The 26,655-nt window shown below is 47.2% G+C and overlaps 1 protein-coding gene across 1 annotated transcript; it reads right to left on the bottom strand.

The window, feature by feature from the left end:
* Positions 1 to 1,076: 1,076 nt before the first annotated feature.
* Positions 1,077 to 26,508, bottom strand: LOC141022768 (uncharacterized). Its single transcript, XM_073499022.1, has 2 exons — positions 26,431 to 26,508; positions 1,077 to 2,972 (listed from the first exon to the last, which is right to left on the bottom strand). The coding sequence occupies exons 1-2, from the start codon at positions 26,506 to 26,508 to the stop codon at positions 1,077 to 1,079; spliced, it is 1,974 nt and encodes a 657-aa protein (XP_073355123.1).
* Between the last annotated feature and the right edge of the window lie 147 nt (positions 26,509 to 26,655).

Here is a 26,655-nt window from a genome sequence, read left to right as displayed (position 1 = left end):
GATAAGAAGACCCACCTCTTGGTGGTAGTTGACAAATTCACAAAGTGGGTTGAAGCAGAGCCAGTTAGCAAGTGTGACGCAGCCACGGCGGTTTAGTTCATGAAGAGGGTGATATTTCGCTTTGGCTTTCCACACAGCATTATAACTGACAATGGTACCAATTTGTCTAAAGGCGCCATGGAGGAGTTTTGTCAACGAGAGCATATTCGACTTGATGTTTCATCAGTGGCTCACCCTCAATCCAATGGTCAAGCGGAGAGAGCTAATCAGGAGATTCTGAAAGGCATCAAGCCCCGGCTTTTGGTCCCTTTGCAATGGACGCCGGGTTGTTGGGTGGAGGAGCTACCCTCCGTGTTATGGAGCATCAATACTACTCCTAACAGGTCTACGGGTTACACGCCCTTCTTCATGGTTTATGGAGCGGAAGCAGTCCTCCCCAGTGTCATCCGTCATGACTCGCCTCGAGTGGCGGCTTATGTTGAGGCGGATAATGAACAGGCGCGCCAAAATGCTCTTGACTTGTTGGACGAACAGCGTGACGTGGCAGTAGCTCATTCAGCGATTTACCAACAAGACCTGCGCCGTTATCACAGTCGCCGGGTTAAGTCCCGGGTCTTTCAAGAAGGTGACCTGGTGCTCCGGCTCATCCAGGATCAAACAGATGCGCACAAGCTATCCCCGCCTTGGGAAGGGCCCTTTGTGGTCAGCAAGAACTTACACAACGGGTCATACTACCTTATTGACGTTCGGGAGCATAAAGATTCACGTAAGTCGGAGGAAGAGACCCGTCGGCCGTGGAACATAGCTCAACTTCGGCCTTATTATACTTGAGCCATCGGCTCTCATAATGTACATATTTCTATAGCCATGTATATATTATGATAAGCAATAAAGCAGGACCTCTGTCCTTTTTTTTGACTGGGAACTGTAGGGGAAACCCCCACAGCATATCAAAACTTTATTGAGAAAATATATACAGTACAGGTATAGAAAAAAAAAGGGGGGGATTACAAGAGGTAATCAAAGAATCTAGGGGAAGAAGAAAAAGAACAGGGTAGAAAATACTATTAAAGACCTCAAGGTGGCAGGAATGAAATCCAACATAAAAGATCATCTTTGTAGGCAGCTTTCACTCTATATTGCATTAAGCTGATGTCATGTATAAAAGCAGACCTCCATTTATTAAATCCAGCCCTCTCATGCCTGAAGACCTTAGCATTCCTGATGATCCAGATATTCCAGCAAGCAATGAACACCACTTCAGTGAAGAAGGGCTTCCTAAAACTCCTGCTAGCATTAAGGACCAAATGAGCCATGGAGTCACCAGAAGACCAATCAATTTGCAGATAGTTCCAAACTCTGACACTAAAGTTGCAATTGAAGAACAAATGATCTCTTGTCTCCCTAGTCTGCAAAGGGCAAAGGACACAGCTCACTCCACCCTCCAAGTGCCAATGCCTCCTCTCCACCATGTCCTTGGTGTTCAACCTGTCCATAATAAGCATCCAAGCAAAGACTTTGATTTTCATTGTACAAGAGGACTTCCAGATCCAAGCTGTCAAAGGGTTGAAAGATGCAGAGACAAAAGTATGTGAGTAAAACAGCTTTGGTGAGTATCCCTTGGCAGTGCCCTTCCAAAACCAAATATCCTTGGACCCAGGTGCTCTAATAAGGCCATCCAACATAGACTGGAGAATAGTCAGTTCATCAAAAGCCTGGCTGGACAAAGGGAGGTGGAACTGCTGGAAAATGTCCTGAGAGCCCAAGAATTCCATAGCAGTAACCCAGGGGTCCTTAACATAGGAGTAGAGCCTGGGAAATCTGAGCGGAAGGCTAGACACCTGACCATCAAACTGCAAGTTATCTGACCACATGAGGGCAGTGTTCCCTGCATTAATCTGAACCCAAGCACACTCTCTAAAATGATGCATGACCTTGCAAATATCCTTCCACCAGAATGAGCCACAATTAGAAGTTCCCTGAGGGACCCTATTATGGTAGTAAGTATCCCAAATTAAAGAAACCCAAGGAAGATCCTTTTTATTAAGGAAATTATTGGCATGTTTGATCAAAAGTGCAACATTCTGGGAACCAAGGTTGAGGATGCCAAGACCTCCCCTGTTTTTTGGCCTGCAAATAAGGTCCCAAGCAGCTAGGGAGGGAGCAGGCTGACCCCTATTCCTCCTCCAGAGACATTGCCTCTGGATTCTTTCCAATTGTTTAAGAATTCCAGCTGGGACAGCCAAACTGCACAAGTAGAAAATGGGCATAGATGACAAATCAGAATTAAGGAACTGCAGCCTTTCCCCCTGATTCAGAAAAGATGAACTAGCTATCATTCTCCTCTCCATGCAATCAACCAGTGGCATAAAATCCAGGATTTTAGGCCTTGTAGTTCCCACTGGCAACCCAAGGTAGGTAAAAGGCATTTTCCCAATCTGGCATCCAAAAGCAGAAGCTAATTCAGCCATGACAGCAGTGTCCACATTGATGGGAATAATAAAGGATTTATGATAGTTCACATCCAGACCAGTGGACTTAGAGAAGATCCTGAGCATATCCTTTAGGGCTAAGAGTTGATCCTTGTCAACAGGCAAGATAATAAGAGTATCATCAGCATACTGAACTACAGGATAATCCTGATCATGACAAGGAATAGGTAACTGAAGAAGGCCCCTTCTGAACATATCATTAATTACAGTCTGCAGAAGATCAGCAGCTAGGACAAACAAGAGAGGAGAGACTGGATCACCCTGTCTGACACCCTTTTTGCACCTGAACTTCCTACCAGGGACACCATTAAGCAGAACAGAGGAGGTACCTGTGGAGAGAAGCTGCTTCATCCAAAGGATCCACTTCTCATTAAAGCCCTTATGTCTCAGAATTTGCACAATGGCCTCATGCTCAAGGGAGTCAAAAGCCTTTTCAAAATCCAACTTTAGAATCACAATAGGTTTCTTGGACTGATGACACTGGTGCAAATACTCAAAGGTCCACCCAATACAATCCTGAATTGTTCTACTTTTTATGAAACCATATTGGTTCTTGTGAACACACTGCATAATCACCTCTTGAAACCTCTGTCCTTTTTTCTCCTCCAAAGGTAAATGTGTTGTTTCCCTTACAAGGTCACATGGTAACTTGGAGGTGGATCCGGCTTATGATCATATTCGAATCTTGCCGTTAAACAATATAGTCACCTAGGGGCTTCCTTTTCAAACATAGGTCGTATTCGAACCAAAGAGAACATAGTTGTCGATACCCACTTGATTGGCAAAGTGCCGAGCTCATTGGGGAGTTTTCTTTGATCATATTTGAATCATAGCTCAACCCCCTTTGGGAACCGACGTGGATCGTATTCGAATCAGCGTCGTTAAACAACTCTTAAGGTCATTTGGGGGCTTCCTGTTCAAACATGGGTCGTATTCGAACCAAAGAGAACATAGCTTTCGGTACCCTCTTGATTGGCATCGCCAAAGCCACTGGGGGCTATATGGTCGCATTCGAATCTTAGCTTAACCCCTTTGGGACGGCTCTCTGGTTATATTCGAACCGGAAGCCCCTAAGTCTTTGATCTTTTGACTTACAACAAGTTCTGTTGGTCACATCAACAGTGTGCAAGGGCGGCTTTTCCTTTGCCGACTTACTTTTGATTCACAATGTTGATAACATACAGTAAGTATTCTTGATGCTGGTAAACCGGAGTTGAGATCTTCACCTCATTATTCGGGTTACATAAGCCGGAACTGTACTCGAAGGCTCGTAAGTATGCCGTCATGGTTACATCAAAGATATAATTAAGGGCCAGTCTTTGGTGATTTTTTCCGGGTTATATATATGGTCTATGATTCTCAGTGCGGTAAGCCGCCTGGAAACTTGCGACTTGTTTTCTATGCAGGATGGTTCAAGACAGCTATTCGAGCTTAAGGAAAATAAATGATAGGTTATGACCCGGAGGGATATAAGGAAGCAATTGTAATGGAGTTAAGCATTCAACATGTGCACGATGGCATGACAAGGTTAACATGTTTGTCCTACTCTATTACAAGACTCTCCGAGTCCAAAAGATGAGGCATTGTTTTAAAGGCATAATCATGGGCCGCCTAAGAATCAAGATGCTTGCCGGGTCGACGCTTCCGGCTCATCCCTCTCCGCTCCTCCGGCTGTTCCCATGACCTGGAAGGTTGACGATTTCCAGTCAAAGCTTCAAATTGAGCCTCCTCGTCAATTAACCCGGCCGGGTCAATTTCTGGGGCAAAGGTGTGCTTACGAGTCGGCGGGACCAAGCTGATGGCTTCATAACACGGAGTGGGGATCCTCTGATTCTCTGCGTCGTAGCCTGGCTAGTACTTGGTAAGGTCGGTGTCATTTCCAATCTGGGTGGCCACCGGGCGCACGATCTTCACACATGCAGCAAAGTCTTTTTGGTCGAAGGGGGTGCCGTCTTCCTTCAAGCTGGGGTATCCAAGTGCAATGTCAGCCGGGTCTAGCTCTGGAAGAAAAGCCTTGGCCCGGCTCAGAGCAGCTATGGCTCCGGCTCTTGCAGAGGCCCGTCGCAGCTCTTGGAAACGCTGAGGAAGAACGGCAAGCCGACGAAGTACGTCGGCCAGGTGATTCGGAACCTCATTGGATAGGGCCACAACGGCCAAGGCGCGTTGTGACCCGGTGTAGAGTTGCTCCACCAGAGTGTACACGGCCTTCAACTTGGTCAGCACATTTTGATTGAGGTTAGCGCTTCTGGGACCTGTTTAACAAAGTAAGATAAGACGCTAGCAATGATGGGAGTTATGAGACATAAAGACTATAAACTTGTCGAGAGTCGGCAGAATGACTTACCGAAGATTGCGGCGACCATCTGTGACACATGGCGCTTTAAGCCGGAGAGTTCGGCGGTTCTCTCCGTCAGAGCCTTCTCCGCCTGTTCGGCCCGGCTTACCAGAGCAGCCTTCTCTTCGGCCCAAGTCTTCCTTTCAGCTTCAAACTTCTTCTTCAGCTTCTCTTGAGCAGCAATACTGGATTCAAATTTGGCGTTGGCCTTCCGGGTCTCAGTTTCCTGAGTCTTCAGGCGGTTCTTCAGCTCAGAGATATCAGCCTCAAATTTCTTGCAAGCAGCCTGTGCAGTTTCCGGGTTATAGTATGAATAATTATTATGCAACTTTAAAGTCCCAAGCACTTTCCAAGCAAAGACACTTGGCACTTGGGGGCTAATGCATGTTGAAAGTTTCTATCTACAAATTACCGGTTCATGGAAGTAAGCCGGAAGTTAAGTCTACAACATATTCTATCATAAGTAGTAGACTTGGGGGCTAGTATGGTAAAGATGACTATGCAGTAAGCAATAGAGTGGTACCTCAGACTTCTGCTGTATCTGCTTCACCATGTCAATCTCCAGGTCCCGGCTGCTGTGCACCTGATTGACATAGCCGGAGATGATATCTCCAATGCTCTGGTTGGCGTAGTTGGTGATGTCCAACTTGGCCCTACGGCGCTCTAGCAACTCTTCTTTGGCAGAGCACTTAGCCAGCGCAGTGGGTCTCCCCGGCTCGAAAAACTCCGTCCGGGTGATTACCACGTCCGGGTCATTGGCCGGTTGAGCTGGGCTGGAGGTCTCCGGGTTAGCAGAAGTCTCCGTGATTGGCTCGTCGGTTGGAGCAGTGGCTTCAGGAGCAGAGGCAGCTGGCGGCTCTTGAGTTGAAACCTCCGGCTCAGCCAAGACCGGCTCTTCGACCGGTTTGTTCTTCTTCGCCCTCTTTCTGAGCTTTGCCTGGCCATTGAAAGGACAAAAGGTTAGTACAAAAGCATGAGTAAGATAAGTACAACATAAGATGACCATCATTACCCGGGCGCGGTCTTGAAAGCCGGCAGGGTAGATTGCATAGAATCACCAGAGGAAGGTGAAGTTTCCTGATAATTGGAATCAGACGAATTGAGCGGTTGACGAGTGACACCCGCTAAAGGATGACAAGGGTATAAGTTGGAGATAACCTCTGTCCGGCGCTTTCTTGATGCTTCGGGTAAGCCGGAGGAGAGGTCTGCATCCTTGCTGGCCCGGGTTTGCCTCCGGCTCTCATGAATCTGTTGCTTCAAAAAAAATTGAGGATCTTGATAAGCTAAAGGATGCGAAAAGCTTACTTTCCGGGTTACTCTTCAGACTTTCAGCCTTGGCAAGGGGTCCGAGTCGGAGGAAAGTATAGTTACCTCTTCAGTTACCGGGTTACTTGCTCCGGTGTCATCCTGTGGATAATCAAGTTAATAAGGTGGTCAAAAGACAGCAGAAAAGCGGAAACAAAAACAAGCCTACAAATTCAGGGGTTACCTCTGACTCGGAGCTATCGCTTAGCTGAAGCAGCTTTGAGGCAGTAGGCCTGCTTCCCGGCTTGCGAGGGGCGGCTCTCCTGGTGGCTTTCTTAGCCTTCCTGGCCTTTTTGGCCGCCTCATGGTCATATTTGACCTTCCAGAACTTGTCATTAGCCTGAAATATACAACAAAGATTTCTTAAAGCTCAGATGGAAATTATTCAAAGGAAAACCAAGGTGGTCAGGTCAGTGACTTACCGCTGGAGCCGGGTTAGCTTGGCAGAAGGGGTTCAAGCCGGTCCTCCCACAGTCGGCTAAGCTCTCATTCAGGAGAGACTTGGTCATGTCGTCCAGAACATCCTCAGGAAGATCATTGGGACTGTGCCGCAGAGGGTCATCCTTCCGGCCCATATAAGCACACATTAAGCCGGGGCGGCGGCTCAAAGGGATCACCCGCCAGGAGATCCAAACCCGGACCAGATCAATGCCGTTGAGGCCGTTTCCCAGGAGAGCCTTGATGTTGTTGATGGTGGGGATCAGAGGTTGACGCTCCGCCTGAGATAGTGTGTCTGGCAGAGGGTGGTTTGGTTCCAGACGCACGGCACGAAAGCCGGGAAGAGGGCTCTCGTCAGCCGGAGAAGTGTCCTGGCAGTAGAACCACGTCTGGTTCCAGTCCTTTGGGTGGCTTGGCGGCTCAGCGTAAGGAAAAAGGCAATCTCTCTGTCGTTGAATGGAGATTCCACCAAGTTCCAAGCTCGGCCCATTGGCGCACTCGTTCTGGCGGTTTAGATAGAACAGCTCCCTAAAAAGCAGTAGGCTGGGCTCTTCTCCAAGATAGACTTCGCAGAATACTTGGAAGTTGCATATATTTGACACGGAATTGGGTCCTATGTCTTGTGGCCGCAGATCAAAGAAGTTCAGAACATCCCTAAAGAATTTTGAGCCGGGCAGTGCGAAGCCCCGGCTCATGTGATCAGCAAATATAACCACCTCACCATCTCTGGGTTGAGGTCTCTCCTCCGACGGGTCAGAGGCACGATAAGACATGATCTCTTTCTTCGGCAAGTAACCCGTCTTTACGAAATCAACTAAGGTGTCGTCGGTGACGCTGGACCTCATCCAGTTGCACGTGATGGGTGCTTTGGGAGCTTTGGGAGGCATTGTAAAACATGAAGCCTATGAAAAAAGGAAAATGTCCGGTTCAATTATAAGCCGGCAGATGTCTACAGTTTAAATACTCAAATGGCGGCTTATGAGAGGGGCCTAATGACATATGGTTAAGTGCATCGGGTTATCTAAGCCGCTGAAGGTATCGTGAGTAATTCAAATTGTCTACAGCTTTATCATAAATGAGCCGGAAAATTTAAGGCGCATGGCTTCTTTGAGCCGGAAATGTAAGCCGCCATAGCTCAGCAGATGCAATTTTTCACTAAGTGTGGTGAAAACAAGTTTCACATATCACAGTAATTAATTTGGATCAAAACGGTCGGCTAAAGAGAAAATTTTCTAGACCTAGAACTGACGCAGAAGAAGTTCATGGATTCAGAGTGGGATCTTATTTCAAACAAAGGGGATCTACTAGTGGAAAAATGGATGTACAACAACTACCGCAGGAGATCTGTGCTACTCTTGGATCAAAACATGACCATAGTGGCCGAACTGCGGGGAACTTGCGAAGAACAGCGAAGAACAGCGAAGAACAGTGGAACCCTAATGCGGATCTACGGTGGAGAGGAGCAGGGACTTACAGGTGCGGAGTTACGGCAGGGGTTCGTCGCGTTTCTCTGGTCATGTCAGGTTGATGCAGCGGCCTGAGTTGGTGAAGACGAAGAAACCCGCGCCGGCGGCGGCGGAGCTCGGGTGGCAGCACAGTGGCGAGAGGAGGAAGAAGATGGAGGCGACGAGTGACTAGAGGCTCATTGGGCTGGGCTATTTATAAGACAAGGCTCATAAGTGGGCGCGAGAAACGAGGAGGTCACGGCGTGATTATCTCACCACAAAAACGCCTCGATTTTCGGTATGGCCTTTAAAGATAAGATCCGTTGAGGATATGGTGGAATAAAAAAATGGGCTTAATGGAAGATGACGTCATGGTGGGTTACCAGGAATCCAGAAGATGACGTCACGGCGGGTTATAGCCTTCACGCGACCATAAGCCGGAAGATTTTTTTTGTCAAAAGAATTGAAGATTGACATGAACCGGTTCAAATCAATCTGGGGCCTAATGTTGAGGATATAACCCTTAGAGTCACCCGCTAGGAGGGGCCGGGTTACTCATAATGGTCATCACGCGAAGCCCAGTACCGAGCTTGAAGACGGCGGGTCAATGATGGGCCTAAGACCTGGAGATGGCTTAAGGCCCGTAGTTATAACCGCCATTATGGTAGAACTTGTAGTGTAAGGCAAAGAATAGTTGAGAGTCCGAGCCGGACACTCTTAAGAGCCGGCCGGGACTCTGAGAGCCGCTGGGCGTCAACCTCTCTATATAAAGGGGCGACCCGGCGGCGGTTTAAGGACAAGTAAGATCTCGTCGAGAGCCAGGCATAGCAATTAAGCTCCCTGGTCATCGAAACCCTAATCAATACCACCTCAACTGGACGTAGGCTTTTACCTTCACCGTAAGGGGCCGAACCAGTATAACCCTCGTGTTCCTTGTCCCGTTTAACCCCTTTAAGCTTCCTAGCTGCGATGGCTCCACGACTAAGTCCTTGCACGAGGACATCTGCCGTGACAATTCCACGACACCAAGGGAAAAGGCTTAGGTGGCAAATGGTAAAACCAAGGTTGGGCCTTGCTGGAGGAGTTTTATTCAAGGCGAACTGTCAAGGGGGTCCCATAAATCACCCAACCGCGTAAGGAACGCAAACTCAAGGAACATAATACCGGTATGACGGAAACTAGGGCGGCAAGAGTGGAACAAAACACCAAGCATAAGGCCGAGCCTTCCACCCTTTACCAAATATATAGATGCATTAATTAAATACGAGATATTGTGATATGCCAAAATTATCCATGTTCCAACATGGAACCAACTTCAGCTTCACCTGCAACTAGCAACGCTATAAGAAGGGCTGAGCAAAAGCGGTAACTTAGCCAAACAACGGTTTGCTAGGAAAGGATGGTTAGGGCTTGACATGGCAATATGGGAGGCATGATATAGCAAGTGGTAGGTAGCACAGCATGGCAATAGAGCAAACAACTAGCAAAGCAAAGATAGAAGTGATTTCGAGGGTATGGTCATCTTGCCTGCAAGGTTCTCAGAGTTGTCGAAAGCTTGATACTCGTAAGCGTACTCAACAGGTTCCTCGTTCACGAACTCATCTCCCGTCTCTACCCACAGCAAGAACACAAGCAATGGAACCACAATCAATCACGGAAAATGCACAAGCAACATGATGCAATACATGCATGATATGCAAGATATGATATGCGATGCGTATGCATGCTCCAGAAGAAAAAGGATGAACAAGGCAGTAACTTGGCAAACCAAGTACGCCACTGGAAAGATTAGATGATTTCTCTTCAAATCGATATAAAGATCACCGGAAACGGATGCACGGTTTGCAAATGGCAAGCAAAACAAGAATGACACAATTATGTGATTAACAGCATGATAGCACTTAGAATACATCAAGTAACTATACTACAGCACTCCAACATAGCAAAAAACCACATGGCAGTAACCTATAGGAGATGCTTGACAAAAGATGAACACTGATCTATGACTAGATCACAACATAAGAGGTACAAACAAGCATGGCAAAAGTGCAAAAGATATCAGTTTCACAGACTTGTGAAATTACTGGAGATGGCATAACCAGCATCAGGTAGCAATGTTCAGAGCAAGAAAAACACATGCTACAAGAATTTAACATAGCAAAGCAAGACATATCATGAATCTACTAAATGCATAGAACAAATGTCTCTTACTGACCATGAGCCAAAAAGGACCAGAAGATATGATGGCAACCATGTAAACAGAGCAAGTTTCGTTAACAGGTTTCAGACTTTGCAGAAAACAGAGCATGGCATTAACAGAAATTATGAGGGCATCTTGGTGAGCTTGATTCACTCATTACACAGCAATGCATGACAAAACAAGCATATCTACAGCAATATGGCATGTTTGTGAAGCTATCCATGGCAAGAGCAAGTTCATATCATGTATGCATCAACTACAACAACCTTGGAAAAATTGAATATCATGTTAACAATCTCCCAGGAATAATTTATGGCAAAAGTAGAGGAAGATTAAGATATGCTATGGCACTCCATAATTGCAAACAGGGGCATGGATGGATAGAGCACAACTGTATCTACAAAACATCCTTACTGAACATACTCAAAAGAAGCGTGGATCTCTCTGTAGACACATGGATACATGGCAACAAAATAACAGCAGTAACAGATAGTAAAAACCTGAGTCCCAGAAAACAGAAACATCACGAAGCCTAGTTTGCATGTTTGTGCTAGTCACCACATAGATCACAAAAATACATGGCATACACCCCTGTAATATGGCATGGCATATATGAAAACACTGGTAGAGCTCATGCCCATAAGATGCACACATTAAATGTAGCAAAAATAAAAAAAACACCAATTTCTGCCAAGTAACAGCAGAAAACATCATATAGCATTCTTGCACCAGAGATTTGGGCATCAAGATGGACTCAAACAAGCACAGCACAATGGAACAAAATGAACAGCATCTCGATTCGAACATTTCAATATGTTACACGCACGAAACGGAGCAGTGTGCAGCGAGTTGTGATGCAATGAACATGGCAACAGAATGTGAAAATACTTCGGGACTTGGAGAATTTGGGGGGGGGGAGTCAACCTCTCCAGATCTAGGGTTCGGTGGGCACGGACATCGAGGCAGCAACTCGCCGGAGCTCAAGGACGGGCGGCCGGAGTGAGCTCGGGAGAGGGAGGAAGCCGGCCGGGAGGAGGTGCGGGAGCGCGGGGTCGGCAGGCGTTGGGGTCGGCAGAGGACGGCGGAGAGGCGGGCACGGGCGGCGGCGAGGCGGCGCGGCGAGGTGGCGGCGTCCGGCGACGAGGCGCGCGGCGGCGGCTCGCCGGCTCGCGCGGGAGGGCGGCGGAGTCGGGCGGCGCGGGGGCGCAGACCGGGCGGCGGCGCGATGGGCTCGGCAGGCCCAACGCGGGCTCGCGGGCCGGTGGCAGAGGGAGGCGGCGGCGCCACGGGGCGGCCTCCGGTTGGACGGGCGCGGCGGCGGGTTTCGTCCGGTGCCAGGCGGACGTGTCCGGCGCGCGGAGGGAGCGGGGCTAGGGTTTTTACCCGGATTTTGAACGGGGAGGACATATTTATAGGTAGAGGGAGCTAGGAGACTCCAAATAGAGTGAGCTTTTCGCCCACACGATCATGATCGAACGACCGAGAGCATGGAAGGGCCTTAGGTGGGTTATTGGGCTGTTTGGAGGGGGGTTTTGCTGCAACACACAAAAGGACTTTGCGGTTACCCGGTTAACCGTTGGAGCATCAAACGACCTCCAAATGGAACGAAACTTGATAGGTGGTCTACCGGTGGTGTAGCAAGGCCACTTGGCAAGACTCGGTCCGTTCCGAGAACGTTTAACACCCGCTCACGAAAAGAGATAAGAGGGATGCGCCAGTGCATGTGGGAGTGTCGGATTGCAAAACGGACAACGGGGAAAATGCTTGGATGCATGAGACGAACACGTATGCAAATGAGATGCACATGATGATATGATATGAAATGCATGACATGAACAAAATGCAAAACGAAAGACAAAACCCGACCACGAAGGGAATATCATCATACATAGCCGAAAATGGCAAGAGTTGGAGTTACAAATATGGAAAGTTACATCCGGGGTGTTACAATACTTTTCCATTGTGTCGCAGGAAACCACGGCCACCTATGGGACCAGGAGGCCCCTTGCTGGTTCGACAGGGGGACGTCGCATTGCACAAAGAACAGACGAGCATGGGGCAGCGCGGCAGGGATCATACAGGCAGTTTTACCCAGGTTCGGCCGCCGCGAGGTGTAAAACCCTACTCCTGCTTTGGTGGATTAATGGTGAAAGGTGGTGGTGGAGCGTAGTACACTTGCCCGGGAGGGGTTGCCTCAGGGCAGCAGCGGCTACGCGCATATGGGGGTGTGAGTTATCCAACCTTCTAACCCCTTCTACAGTTGCCATGGGCCTCCTTTTATAGATCAAGGGGTTACCACAATGGCAAAGTAGTCATTACACACTAATAAGATAGCAAACAGTGCTATCATACCTAACTCTACGGCTGACAGGGCATATTAAATGCACTGCTCAACGTCACATTGTTGGTTGCCCGACAAGGCTTCTCGGGCTATCTTGCCAGCTCCACGCCTGCTCGCTTGACACGTCGCAGAACAGAAGTCATCTGTGGGTTTTTCCTGTAGGGAGAGGCTGCCATGTGGTGAATGGCTGCGGTCCCTCTGCGGCTTGACACCGCACTCATCGACGACGTGGGTCGTGGTGGAGTGGTTGGTGAGGTGGTCTCGTCTCCGTGAGTACCGGCAGGCCCTACCGGGACGCCTTGGCTTGTCTGCTTCTGGGCGTGGCCTCGCCCCTTGCCGGGCTCGCCTGCCCGGCAAGGGAGGCCTTTCTTCTGACGATATCACACTTCGCTGGCTTGACCTTGGTCGATTTGATATGCATGTTGGTCCTTTGAATCTCTTAGTCCCTTGTACTCTGACTTGGGCTAGTGCTTCAATCTTGATCACGTGCCTATGCATAGTCTGGGCAACAGACCCATGGTTTGTTGCACCGATAGAAGCCCCCGAGCCTGCCCCGAACGCGCTGCTGAGCGTCGTCGGGGTAGGGCCTAATAACTGCACAGGCGGGGTTGCTGAAGAGGCTGGTCTCTTGAGGCCTTCTTTGCTTCTTCATTAGTCTTGATTCCGGGCCGGTTTCCGGTTTTTCCGCGCATCGTGTAAAGCCAATAGTGGTGGGGCCGCTCTAGTAATGGCCCATGAATGACTTTAAAGCACGGGGTAGAAACTGCCAATTCACTCTTCCCACCATGCCCTTATCCTTGGCCATGTATGCTGCATGCATCACGCGGGATAGGTAATGGAAGCGCGTAGCGTGGGAGAGCATCAAGGTGAGGGCCCGGTCGTCTTGAATTGGCGGAGGAGGACGGTGGCCGCCCATTGAGGGAGCGGCTCCCCTCCCCGGCCTGCCTATAAAGGGGACGGGCGGAGGATGGTGGAGTCACTCATCCTCGCTTTCCTCCTTTTCCGTCTTCTGTTTCTTGTTAAATATGTCGAAGAAGAGTGCCTGGGGCCAGCCCCCGGGATCCATCTTGAAGCCTTCCGCGGATCTGAAAGGGGGGCTCGGGCGGCGCGGCGACACCGCTGGGGCTGGCAACTCCGGCGTGCTTGCCGCCGGGCCGCCCATGGCCTTGGCTTCAGTGGGAGGGAATGCGAACGATACCACGTCGAGGCTTGAGGCGGGCATGGCGCGTGGTAGTCAATCGCTCCCCATTCTTCTTCCCTTCGCGACTCTGGGGAGGGGTCCTGGAAGGAAGTCACCCTTGGAGAAGGCGACTCCGACTCCTCCTGGGCGCCGTTCTTTTACCGTACATGAGGGAACTTTGCTCCTATTCATGCCTTCTAGGCGCATGTTGGCTTCCGATATCAGGGCCGCTGGGGACGACCATGCTCTTTGTGTTGAGTCCCTCGGAGAGCATGGTGTCCGGTACGCCTGCCGCGACGGGATCGTCGAACGGCAGCGGTACGGGAGGTAGCAGCAACCCATGACGCGCCAGGAACGGAGGTGGCCATTCTGACAGCTCGTGTTTCCCGGTGACTCCGCTACCCTTGTCTGGGCTCCCTTCAACGCCACCGTCCCTCCCGCCCTCCGGTTCCACCCTCCCAACTAGAGGATGGCGTCATCTTGATCCTGGGGAGGCGCCAAATCCAAGCCGATTCTGCCTCTTGGTTCTTTAGTCCCTCCCTGTAATACCCTGAAGGAGATGGACAAGGGTAAAGGCGTAAGGGGGCACTTATCCTTTTTCAATCTTAAATCTGCCGGCACTTGCCAAATTTTAATTCAAATAATGTAATCTCTCGAGTCCGTGTTTGTGTTCTGTAATGCTTGTACTTGTATCAACATATTAATGAAGAAGATGAACCTTGTCGGGAACCCGTGCATGTGTATGTCCATGCAGAGGTGGGATGCCTCTTTAATGTAAATAAATGAGTTTTCCCCGGCAATCTACCTTACCGGCATCCTTTTTGTCTGCCGGAAAGCTGTGTCTACCGAGCAATAGAGAAAGGGACCAACCCCTGCCAACTTCTTTCTACCAAAGGCCATTGCGACCATCCTGACCAAAGCAGCGTTCGAGTCAGGGATGGGAGCACCTAAGTCTCAAAGAGTGGCGAGGTTTTCTTATGCACAAGTTATAGCTTACAGAATACTAATCGGACAGGAGGTAAAACTTATCTGTGTGGCTTGCTGGGGATCGCAGTGCCGGGCAGTCTTCTCAACTCCTTGTCGAAGCCAAGTTCACGGCAAGAACCTGTAGCTTCATGCAGATGAGAATGAATGCAGGATACGATCCTATCTATATGCATATGCAAATGCTCATGAAATGCTTATGCAGTGATCTTGGAATGCTCAGACATGCATGCAATCTTGGTCGGGGGCACCCCACAACGCTTCTTTATGTTCTCTTGCACAGGTCATCGCCCTGACTTTGTACAAGGGGTTACATGCAACTGAGGCAAGGCCTGTAGAAAAGGGTGGCTGCCGGGCAGGGCCCGACAGCCGCGTCTTACGGGTAGAACTTGCGGAGATGCTCAATATTCCATGATTTTTGCAACGGAGTGCCATCTCCAGTCTCCAGACGGACTGCGCCACGTCTGGTGACTCGTACTACTCGGTAAGGGCCTTTCCACTTTGGTGACAACTTGTTTGTACCCTTGGCGGACTGAACATGCCTAAGGACAAGGTCACCTTCCTCAAAACACGGGCGTGAACCCTACGGCTATGATAGCGACACAGGGCTTGCCGATAGCGTGCACCACGCGTAGCAGCCCGGAGACGGTTCTCCTCGAGTAGCATAGCATCGTCACGCCGGTGCTGATCTTGTGCTACTTCATCGTAGGCAAGCACTCGAGGCGACCCGTAAATGAGTTCTGTGGGGATAACTGCTTCTGCCCCATAGACCAGGGAGAAGGGAGTCTGCCCCGTAGCTCGGTTCGGTGTCGTTTTGAGGGACTAGAGAACTCTCGGTAGCTCCTCGATCCACCGCCTGCCGTGTTTCTGCAGCGTATCAAAAGTTCTTGTCTTGAGTCCATGCAGCACTTCAGCGTTCGCCCTCACATCTTGTCCATGGCTCCGTGGGTGTGCCATAGAGGCGAATGAGATCTTGCATCCGAGGGCATGAACATATTGCATGAAGGCGCGGCTTGTGAACTGGGTGCCGTTGTCGGTAATGATCCTTGCCGAAACTCCAAAATGACACACCAGATCTTTCAAGAACTTGATAGCAACTGTGCAGTCACCTTTCTCACGGCAGTCACTTCCGGCCACTTTGTAAACTTGTCAATAACAACGAACAAGAATTCAAAGCCCCCGATTGCTCGGGGGAAGGGGCCGAGGATATCGAGCCCCCAGACCGAAAATGACCATGATAGAGGGATTGTCTGAAGAGCTTGGGCAGGCAGATGGGTGGGTTTTCTTGGAATGGAACTAGCAGGCTTCACATTTGGTGACTAGCTCGACAGCACCTTGGAGGGCTGTGGGCCAATAGAATCCTTGCCGCAATGCTTTTCCAACTAATGCCCTTGATCCAATGTGGGAGCCGCAAATGCCTTTGTGAATCTCAGCCAACAGTTCCTTTCCTTCTTCCCGACAGACACACTTCAATTTCACACCGTTGGGCCTCCTTCTGTACAAAGTGTCATCGACAAACTGATACATACTGGCCCTACGGGCTACTTTTTCAGCTTCATTTTGGTCGCCGGGAAGCTCTCAAGTTTGGAGGAAGTGGACAACGTGCCTTTCCCAAGTTGGAGCCGGGGGCTCGGCAACGAGGACTAGCGGCATCTCCTCTGCTGCGGGAGCACAAGCCTCGTTTGTGGGGTCCATTGGCCTGGCTGGAGGGGGTGGTCCAGCAGGCTATGAGGAGTAGTTTCCGGCAGGGTCTCTGCCGGGAGCGGACGACTCTACCTGGAGAGGCTTACAGAAGTCCAACTTTCTCCTTTTCCGGGCCATTGTTGCTGGGGATACGGAGGGCTAAGTGAGATGGAGAACAGGAGTCCCTGGTTCCACAACAAGCTTCTGCGCATCACACTTTGACTTTGGTAATCCTTGTTGACTTGTCTCACCACGAGCTATGAATCTCCTCGAATGACCAGCTTCTTAATTCCCAATTCGGCAGCAATCCTGAGCCCGACAAGGAGCCCTTCATAGTCAGCTGTATTATTGGTTGCTTCTTCCCGGGTAAAGTGCATTTGGATGACGTACTTTAAGTGCTCCCGGGAGGGGGCGACAAGAAGCATGCCAGCTCCTGTACCTTGTAGGGAAAAAGCACCATGAAAATACATAATCCATTCTTGCGGCGATTCCTTCCGGGTGGCGTCCATTTTGCAATAAACTCTGCCAATGCCATGCTCTGAATTGTTGATGTGCTCTCAAACTTCAAACCAAAACTGGATAACTCCAAAGCCCACTCCACTATTCTGCCGGTAGCCTTAGGGTTTCGAAGTATCCTTTGCAACGGGAAACGAGTGACAACCGTGATCTCATGGGCTTGGAAGTAGTGGCACAGTTTCCTTGAGGCCAAGATGAGACCAAAGATCAACTTTTGCACGCCAGAGTACCTCGATCTAGCCCCCTATAATAAGGAGCTGACGAAATACACTGGGCGCTGCACCACTTTCTTACTTGCCGCGTCCTTGGGGTTGGTCTTGTTGCCGTGCTCACAGCTGTCCTAATCCTTCTCTGACTCTGTCGGCCTCTGCTCACTCTCTACCTCATCCATTTCTCGTTGTGCTACCAAGGCCGCACTGACCACTTGGTTGGTTGCTGCTAAGTATAGCAGCAACGACTCCTGGGGTTTGGGAGCAACCAAGGTAGGCACAGAAGACAACTAGGCCTTTAATTCTTGCAAAGCTGCATCTGCTTCCGGGGTCCACTTCACAGGCCCTGCCTTCTTCAAAATTTTGAAGAATGGCAGGGCGCGCTTGGCACACTTGGAGATGAATCTGCTTAGCGTGGCAACACATCCTGTCAGACGCCTCACATCCTTAATTGTCCTTGGCGCTTGGATCTGCTCGATAGCCTCGATCTATCGGGGTTGGCTTCGATCCCGCGATGGGATACGAAGAACCCAAGCAACTTGCCGGAGGGGACACCAAATACACACTTCTCCGGGTTGAGCTTCAAATTGATCTTGCATAGATTAGCAAACGTCTCCTCCAAATCCTGAATAAGGGTGGCTCTATCCTTGGTCTTGACCACAATGTCATCCATATAAGCTTCTATGTTTCTGTGTACCTGCGGCTCAAAACCAATCTAGACTGCCCTTGCAAAAGTAGGCCCAGCACTCTTTAATCCGAACGGCATGCGGATAAAACAGTACGTACCACATGGGGTGATGAACGACGTCTTCTCTTCGTCTTCCTTGGACATGAAGATTTGGTGATACCCAGAATATGCATCCAGAAAGGAGAGCAAATCACAACCTGAAGTGGAATCCGCAATCTGATCGATACGCGGCAAGGGAAATGGGTCCTTCGGGCAAGCCTTGTTGAGATCTGTGAAATCTATGCAGCCTCCACTTCTCGTTAGCCTTTCGGACTACCACTGGATTTGCCAACCACGTGGGATGCAGCACTCCTCTGACCAAACCAGCTGCCTCAAGTTTCTTGATCTCTTCCGTAATGAACTGTTGCCTCTCCAAGGCCTGCTTCCGAACATTCTGCTTGACAGGTCTGGTGTGTGGGCAGACAACAAGGTGGTGCTCGATGACCTTGCTAGGAACGCTGATAATCCCCAAGTGCAGGGAATCATCGTAGCAATTCCCAAAGGTGGAAGTGATAAGTATGGAGTGTCGAACCCACAAGGAGCTAAAGGTAAGATCAATATTCTCTCAAGTCCTATCTGCCACTGATACGACTCTACGTACACCGAACGTTTGCTTCCAACTAGAAACAAGAAATAAAACTACATTGTGGGTAAGAAGAGGATAACTTTGCATGGTATCGGAGAGCTAAAACATAAAAGTAGGTGTTGTTATCATAAAGTTAGAATATATTACTAAATATTATAAATAGCGAGTGTGGAATAATGATGGATCGGTGTGCGGAATTGTCCTAGGCAATTGTTAACAAGACCTGTAGTCGTCATTGCAAGTTCATATGAGGGAGAGGCATAAGCTAACATACTTTCTCTTCTTGGATCATATGCACTTATGATTGGAACTCTAGCAAGCATCCGCAACTACTAAAGATCATTAAGGTAAAACTCAACCATAGCATTAACATATCAAGTCCCCTTTATCCCATACGCAACAACCCCCTTACTTGGGTTTATGCTTCTGTCACTCAAGCAACCCACTATAAGCGAATCATGAACGTATTGCAACACCCTACAACGGGAATCCCTCACTCTTGCGCGACACAGAGGGCACAATAGGACAGCACCAAAATAAAACATACAACTCATACCAATCTAGATCATCAATCAACCCAAAGACAAAGGATATCTACTCAAAACATCATAGGACGGCAAGACATCATTGGATCATAATATGTGGCATAAAGCACCATGTTCAAGTAGGGATTACAGTGGGGTGCGTTTGAGTGGACCACGTAAAAGAGATGAGGATGGTGATGATGATGGTGATGTTGATGAAGACAATCACCGCGGCGATGATTCCTCCCCCGATGGCACTCCGGCACCACCAAGAGAAAGGAGGAGAGGTTCTCCCCCTTGTGCTTCCTCCTCCATGGACTCCTCCCTAGATGGGGAGAGGTTCTCCCTCTGGTCCTTGGCCTTCATGGCGATGATGGCCCCTCCGGGATCCTCCTCCATGGCCTCCAGTGATGATGGCCCCCTCCGGCAGGGTGCCAGAGAGGGCCTAGATTGATTTCTCGTGGCTACAGAGGCTTGCAGCGGCGGAACTTCTGATCTAGGTTATTTTCTGGAGGTTTCTGTATTTATAGGAATTTTTGGCATAGGTCTCACGTCAGGGGAGTCTCCGAGTCGTCCACGAGATAGGGGCCCACGCCCAGGGGGGTGGGCGTGCCCCCACCCTCGTGGGCATCCCGGGACTCTTCTGGCCCAACTCTTTTACTTCGGGGGCTACTTTTGGTCCATAAAAAATCATCAAAAATTGGCACATCAATTGGACTCCGTTTGGTATTCCTTTTCTGCGATACTCTAAAACAAGTAAAAAACAGAAACTGGCACTGGGCTCTAGGTTAATAGGTTAGTCCCAAAAATCATATAAAATATCATATAAATGCATATAAAACATCTAATATGGATAATATAATAGCATGAATACTTCATAAATTATAGATACGTTGGAGACGTATCAGCATCCCCAAGCTTAATTCCTGCTCGTCCTCAAGTAGGTAAATGATAAATGAAATAATTTCTGAAGTGTGAATGCTAGCAGGTGCACAAGTTTGATCAACGATAATTTCCATCACCTTTTCTAGCATCATTATATGTCATAACAGTAGCTCATCTCATAAAACTTTTCATGATCAAGTAACAAGCTATTCACATGTTAAAGTATAGATCATAAAATTTCTCGAAAACTAACAAACAGTGCTCTTAGGCATCAAACAATTGCAATTCATCTTATTTTCGGGAAGGTTCTATGTTAGAGCTTTGATTCAGCAAACTCCACATACTCAACTATCATTTAATCTTTCACAATTGCTAACACTCATGCATGTGATATTTATGGGTTCAAAGTTTTAATCAGACACAGAGAAAGATAGGGGCTTATAGTTTTGCCTCCCAACCTTTTACCTCAAGGGTAATGTCAACAATAATAATTTATGAAAACCTACATCCAAGTGGATATATATATCCGGATCGCTCCAACACAAAGTGCTCGCCAAAGGAAAAAGTGTAAAAAGGAAAGGTGATGATCACCATGACTCTTGTATAAGGGTAGAAGATAAAACTAAAAGATAGGCCCTTTGCAGAGGGAAGCAGAGGTTGTCATGCGCTTTTATGGTTGGATGCACAAAATATTAATGCAAGAGAATGTCACTTTATATTGCCACTTGTGATAAAGACCTTTATTATGCAGTCCATCGCTTTTATTTCTTCCCTATCACAAGTTCGTATAAAAGCTTATTTTCTTCGCACTAATAGATCATACATATTTAGAGAGCAATTTTATTGCATGCACCGATGACAACTTACTTGAAGGATCTTACTCAACCCTTAGGTAGGTATGGTGGACTCTCATGGCAAAACTGGTTTAAGGGATGTTTGGAAGCACAAGTAGTATTTCTACTTGGTGCAAAGAATTTGGCTAGCATGAGAGGGAAATGCAAGCCCAACATGTTGGATGATCCAAGACAATATAACGTTTCGGATATAGGAAAATATAACCCAATAAGTTGTCTTCCTTGTCCAACATCATCCTTTTAGCATGTCATATTTTAATGAGTGCTCACAATTACAAAAGATGTCCAAGATAGTATACTTATATGTGAAATCTATCTTCCTTCAATATTCTTTCATGAATTGTTCAAGTGACCAATTCTGCGTTTGCTAACTTTCAATAAGTTTACTACCTATACTTATTACTCCCCAAGTTATAAGCATATGAAATGTATATAAATTCTGATTTATGACATTCAATTCATGCAACCATTTACTCATAGGATATACGTGAAGCACATGAGTAAATGACAAACTAGTCCAAAAAGATATAAGTGAAGAACACTGAGTAGTCAAATAATTAACTAGCCATGGGAGGATTCTTTTTCATTCAAGATTTCAGATCGAACGATTTTATTCAAACAGCAAGTAAAATTTAAAATACGCTCCAAGCAAAACACATATCATGTGACGAATAAAAATATAGCTCCGAGTAAGGTATACCGATAGTTTTGAAGACAAAAGAGGGGATGCCTTCCGGGGCATCCCCAAGCTTAGGCGCTTGAGTCTTCCTTGAATATTACCTTGGGGTACCTTGGGCATCCCCAAGCTTAGGGTTTTTCCACTCCTTATTCTCCTCATATCGATATCTCACCCAAAGCTTGAAAACTTCAATCACACAAAACTTAACGGAACTTCATGAGATGGGTTACTATGATAAAGAGTAAACCATTCACTTTGGTACTGTCAAAGACAAGGTTAATAATTGTTCTCACACAATTCCTACTGTACTATATCATTTCTACAATTCATATTGAGAAATATAGGCCACAGAAACTAGAAAACAAGCAAACTACGCAATGAATACAGAATCTGTCAGAAACAGAACAGTCTGTAATGATGTGAACAGAAACAATACTTATGCTACTCCAAAAATTATGAAATACATTGCTGGACGTGAGGAATTTGTCTATTAATCTTCTGCAAAAATAATCCACTCAAAATCACTCTTTTGTAAAAAATGACAGCTAATCTCGTGAGCGCAAAGTTTCTGTTTTTTACAGCAAGATCAGATTAACTTTCACCCAAGTCTTCCCAATGGTCTTACTTGGCACTTTATTGAAACAAAAGCTATAAAACATGATTACTACAGTAGCTTAATCATGTAAACACACAAAAACAGTAAGGGTAAATATTGGGTTGTCTCCCAATAAGCGCTTTTCTTTAATGCCTTTTAGCTAGGCATGATGATTTCAATGATGCTCACATAAAAGATAAGAATTGAAACATAAAGAGAGCATTATGAAGAATATGACTAGCACATTTAAATCTAACCCACTTCCTATGCCTAGGGATTTTGTGAACACAAAATTTAAAGGAACAAGAATCAACTAGCATAGGAAGGCAAAACAAGTATAACTTCAAAACTTTAAGCACATAGAGAGGAAACTTGATAATATTGCAACTCCTACAAGCATATATTCCTCCCTCATAATAACTTTCAGTAGCATCATGAATTAATTAAACAATATAACCATCACATAAAGCATTCTTTTCATGATATACAAGCATAGAAAATTTTCTACTCTCCACATAAGCAAAATTCTTCTCATTCGGAATAGTGGGATCACTAATTCCTAAAGTTGACACTCTTCCAAACCCGCTTTAGATGATAATATTATTCATACTCCAAAAGATATAAGTGAAGTTCATGGAGCATTCTACAATTAATATAGACTACCCAATATCCAAGCTCAAAATATATAAGTGAAGCACACGAAGCATTCTATAAAACCATACTCAAAAGATTTAAGTGAAGCACAAAGAGCATTCTATAAGGTCATACTCAAAAGATATAGGTGAAGCACATGAATCATTCTATATATTGATGAAGGGACATCTCATACTAGAATGGTTCTTAAATAAAAAGAAAAACACAAAGGACAGAAATCATGTGAACAAAACAAAAACTGCGGTATACCGATAATTGTTGAAGAAGAAAGATGGGATGCCAAGCGGGGCATCCCCAAGCTTAGATGCTTGAGTATCCTTGGAATATTTACTTGGGGTGCCTTGGGCATCCCCAAGCTTGAACTCTGGCCTCTGTTTATTCTTCTCACATCGGTAACTCCTCGTTCTTCGAACACTTCATCCACAAAAACTTTGTGAGATCCGTTAGTATACTAAAGCAAATCACTACCTTTAGGTACTGTTGCAAACTCATTCCAATTTCATATTAGCACAGTATCTACTGTATTCCAACTTCACGATGGTTCATACCCCCCGATACTATCCATAGATCCATCAAAATAAGCGATCAACACATAGAAAACAGAATCTGTCAAAAAGGGGACAGTCTGTAGTAATCTGGAAGTTTAGTAAACTTCTGTAACTCCAAAAAATTCTAAAAAAATATGAAATTTTAAAAAAATTGTACATAAGTAATGTGCAAAAAGTTTCAGACCCATTTGAATTTCCAGTAAAAAAGGTAAATTCACGCACTACAGCCAAAGTTTCTATTTTTGTACTGCACATAGTAAACAAGCAATCTAATCATCCTAAAACCAAAGCTTGGCACATTATTTTTATAATACAATGGATATATACAATGAGATAATTATTTTCAGAGAAGCTTCCATGAAATGTTTTACATTGTTTCCATGAGCATGAACACAAGTGCTCAAGGTCGACCCTCACTTCTCCAATGCATAACCTTCTAGTCACTTCTCTGATGAAAAAACTTTTTAGGTATGAGGGGCAAGTAATTTTTTTGTATTTTTATTCTTTTATTTTTTTTGTATGTTTAACCCACAACAAAACAGGAACAAAAAGGAAAAACAAAATCTACTTAGTGAAGAAAGCAAACAAGCACACACGAGAATATCAACCCCACGCTATTGCTCCCCGACAACTGCGCCAGAAAAGAGCTTGATAATCCCCAAGTGCAGGGAATCATCGTTGAAATTCCCAAAGGTGGAAGTGATAAGTATGGATTGTCGAACACACAAGGATCTAAAGGTAAGATCAATGTTCTCTCAAGTCCTATCTGCCACTGATACGAGTATACGTACACCGAACGTTTGCTTCCAACTAGAAACGAGAAATAAAACTACGTTGTGGGTATGAAGAGGATAACTTTGCATGGCATCGTAGAGATAAAACATAAAAGTAGGTGCGGTTATCATAAATTTAGAATATATTACTAAATATTATAAATAGCGAGTGTGGAAAAATGATGGATCGGTGTGCGGAATTGTCCTAGGCAATTATTAACAATACCGGTAGTCGTCATTGCAATTTCATATGAGGGAGAGGCATAAGCTAACATACTTTCTCTTCTTGGATCATATGCACTTATGATTGGAACTCTAGCAAGCATCCGCAACTACTAAAGATCATTAAGGTAAAACCCAACCATAGCATTAACATATCAAGTCCCCTTTATCCCATACGCAACAACCCCCTTACTCGGGTTTATGCTTCTGTCACTCAAGCAACCCACTATAAGCGAATCATGAACGTATTGCAACACCCTACAGCGGGAATCCCTCACGCTTGCACGACACAGAGGGCACAATAGGACATCACCAAAATAAAACATACAACTCATACCAATCTAGATCATCAATCAACCCAAAGACAAAGGATATCTACTCAAAACATCATAGGATGGCAACACATCATTGGATCATAATATGTGGCATAAAGCACCTTGTTCAAGTAGGGATTATAGCGGGGTGCGGGAGAGTGGACCGCATAAAAGAGATGAGGATGGTGATGATGATGGTGATGTTGATGAAGACGATCACCGCGGCGATGATTCCTCTCCCGATGGCACTCCGGCGCCACTGTCGGTGTCAAAACCGGAGGATCTCGGGTAGGGGGTCCCGAATTGTGCGTCTAAGGTCGATGGTAACAGGAGACGGGGGACACAATGTTTACCCAGGTTCGGGCCCTCTCTATGGAGGTAATACCCTACTTCCTGCTTGATTGATCTTGATGAATATGAGTATTACAAGAGTTGATCTACCACGAGATCGTAATGGCTAAAACCCTAAAAGTCTAGCCTATATGACTGTGTCTCTTTCCGGACTAAGCCCTCCAGTTTATATAGACACCGGAGGGAACTAGGGTTGTACAAGGTCGGTTACAAAGAAAGGAATCTTCATATTTGGTCGCCAAGCTTGCCTTCCACGCCAAGGAGAGTCCTATCCGGACACGGGAGAAAGTCTTCGACCTTATATCTTCACAGCCCATTAGTCCGGCCCATGTCCAACAGGCCGGACGCCCGAGGACCACTTAGTCCAGGACTCCCTCAGTAGCCCCTGAACCAGGCTTCAATGACGAGGTGTCCGGCGCGCAGATTGTCTTCGGCATTGCAACACAAGTACCACACACACATCCATAGAGAGTATAATATTTCACGAGTCCCATCCGCTGACAACTTTTCGCAAGATGACATCACGCTTGCCCGATCATTATTTCGAACCGTTTTTGTCTGCCATTCCATTTTTCGAGATGCGGTTTCCATTGGCATGTCTTGTCAAGCAGAGATCGCGTCCCCTTATTGCGGGATTCTCATCAATACGGGCATGGGTAATCCAACCGTGCCATTTACACATCCCTTGGGAATAGGCGAGTGGGGGGGGGGCATTCGATATTCACTTCCTTTATAAGGGGATAAGGATTCCCTTTCTTCACCCACGCCTTCTTTCATCCTCTGCCCTTCCATTCTCGAGCTCCAGTGCCCAAGTTCTTGTTTCTTCCACCCCGAGCAAGCTCTCAACCATGTCCGGCTCTGGAGGGCAAGGCAAGTGGATGGCCTCTTCCGTCGCGGCGAAGGACATCGCCGAGCTGCGGGAGGCCGGGTATCTGGCGAAGGAGATCGCCCATCGGCTTCCGAGGACAAGTCGTCCCTACACCCAAACCCAACGAGAGGGTGGTGTTCCTCCCTCATTTTGTCCGCGGACTACGGTTTCCACTCCACCCTTTAGTTCGCGGACTTATGTTCTATTACGAGCTAGATTTCCATGATCTAGCCTCGAACTCTTTCCTCAACATCTCAGCATTCATTGTCGTGTGCGAGGCTTTCCTCCGCGTCTAGCCCCATTTTGGTCTGTGGCTTAAGATCTTCAACATGAAGCAGAAGGTGGTGGATGGCCAACACGCAGAGTGCGGAGGAGCCATGTGAGAAAGATGCCCAGTGTCACATGGCCCAAAGGCACATTTGTGGAGATTGTTAAGGAATGGCAGAAGCTGTAGTTCTATATCACAGAGCCCTGCGACGCCACCTGGGCCGCGGCTCCCGAATTCAAGTCCGGGGCTCCAATGCGGCTGACCTCCTGGATGGAGAAGGGCCCAAATTGGTCTTCGTCGGACGAGCTGATGGCGCTGCAAACGCGCATCTATAGCATGGTGGACAAAAACAGCAAGCTCGTCGACGTGATACAGGTTATGCTAGTTCGCCAGATCCTCCCCTGCCAAAGCCGAACTTACCTCTATGGGAATTCGATCCAGAGAAGCACCAAACCTTGGTGAGGCTCTTCGGCACCACCCACAAAGATGCCTGGAAGCTGCTCTTCAAGGGCGACGAGAAGCCGCCGGCCATAGACTCGGATCGTGGGCACGATCTTGCCCACCCCGCCAGCGCCGCAAGTCCTTCACATCTCAAGGCGTATTCTCTACCAGCTTTTTCAAGGAGGGTAACTAAACTTCCCCAATTTATCCTTTCAGGAATGGGCGGAGAAAGCGGAGC

Source organism: Aegilops tauschii, chromosome 5, assembly GCF_002575655.3.
Source record: "Aegilops tauschii subsp. strangulata cultivar AL8/78 chromosome 5, Aet v6.0, whole genome shotgun sequence".
Lineage (NCBI taxonomy): Eukaryota > Viridiplantae > Streptophyta > Magnoliopsida > Poales > Poaceae > Aegilops > Aegilops tauschii.
This window is presented reverse-complemented; position numbering and strand designations above follow the sequence as displayed.

Bases quoted from the DNA above. Each gene is read 5' to 3' on its own strand.
- LOC141022768 (XM_073499022.1), bottom strand. From the start codon at position 26,508: ATGGCCGGCGGCTTCTCGTCGCCCTTGAAGAGCAGCTTCCAGGCATCT. The intron at 2,973-26,430 runs GTTTGGTGCTTC...TATTTGCACCAG, and splicing joins TGCCGAAGAGCCTCACCAAG to TGTCATCAGTCCAAGAAACC.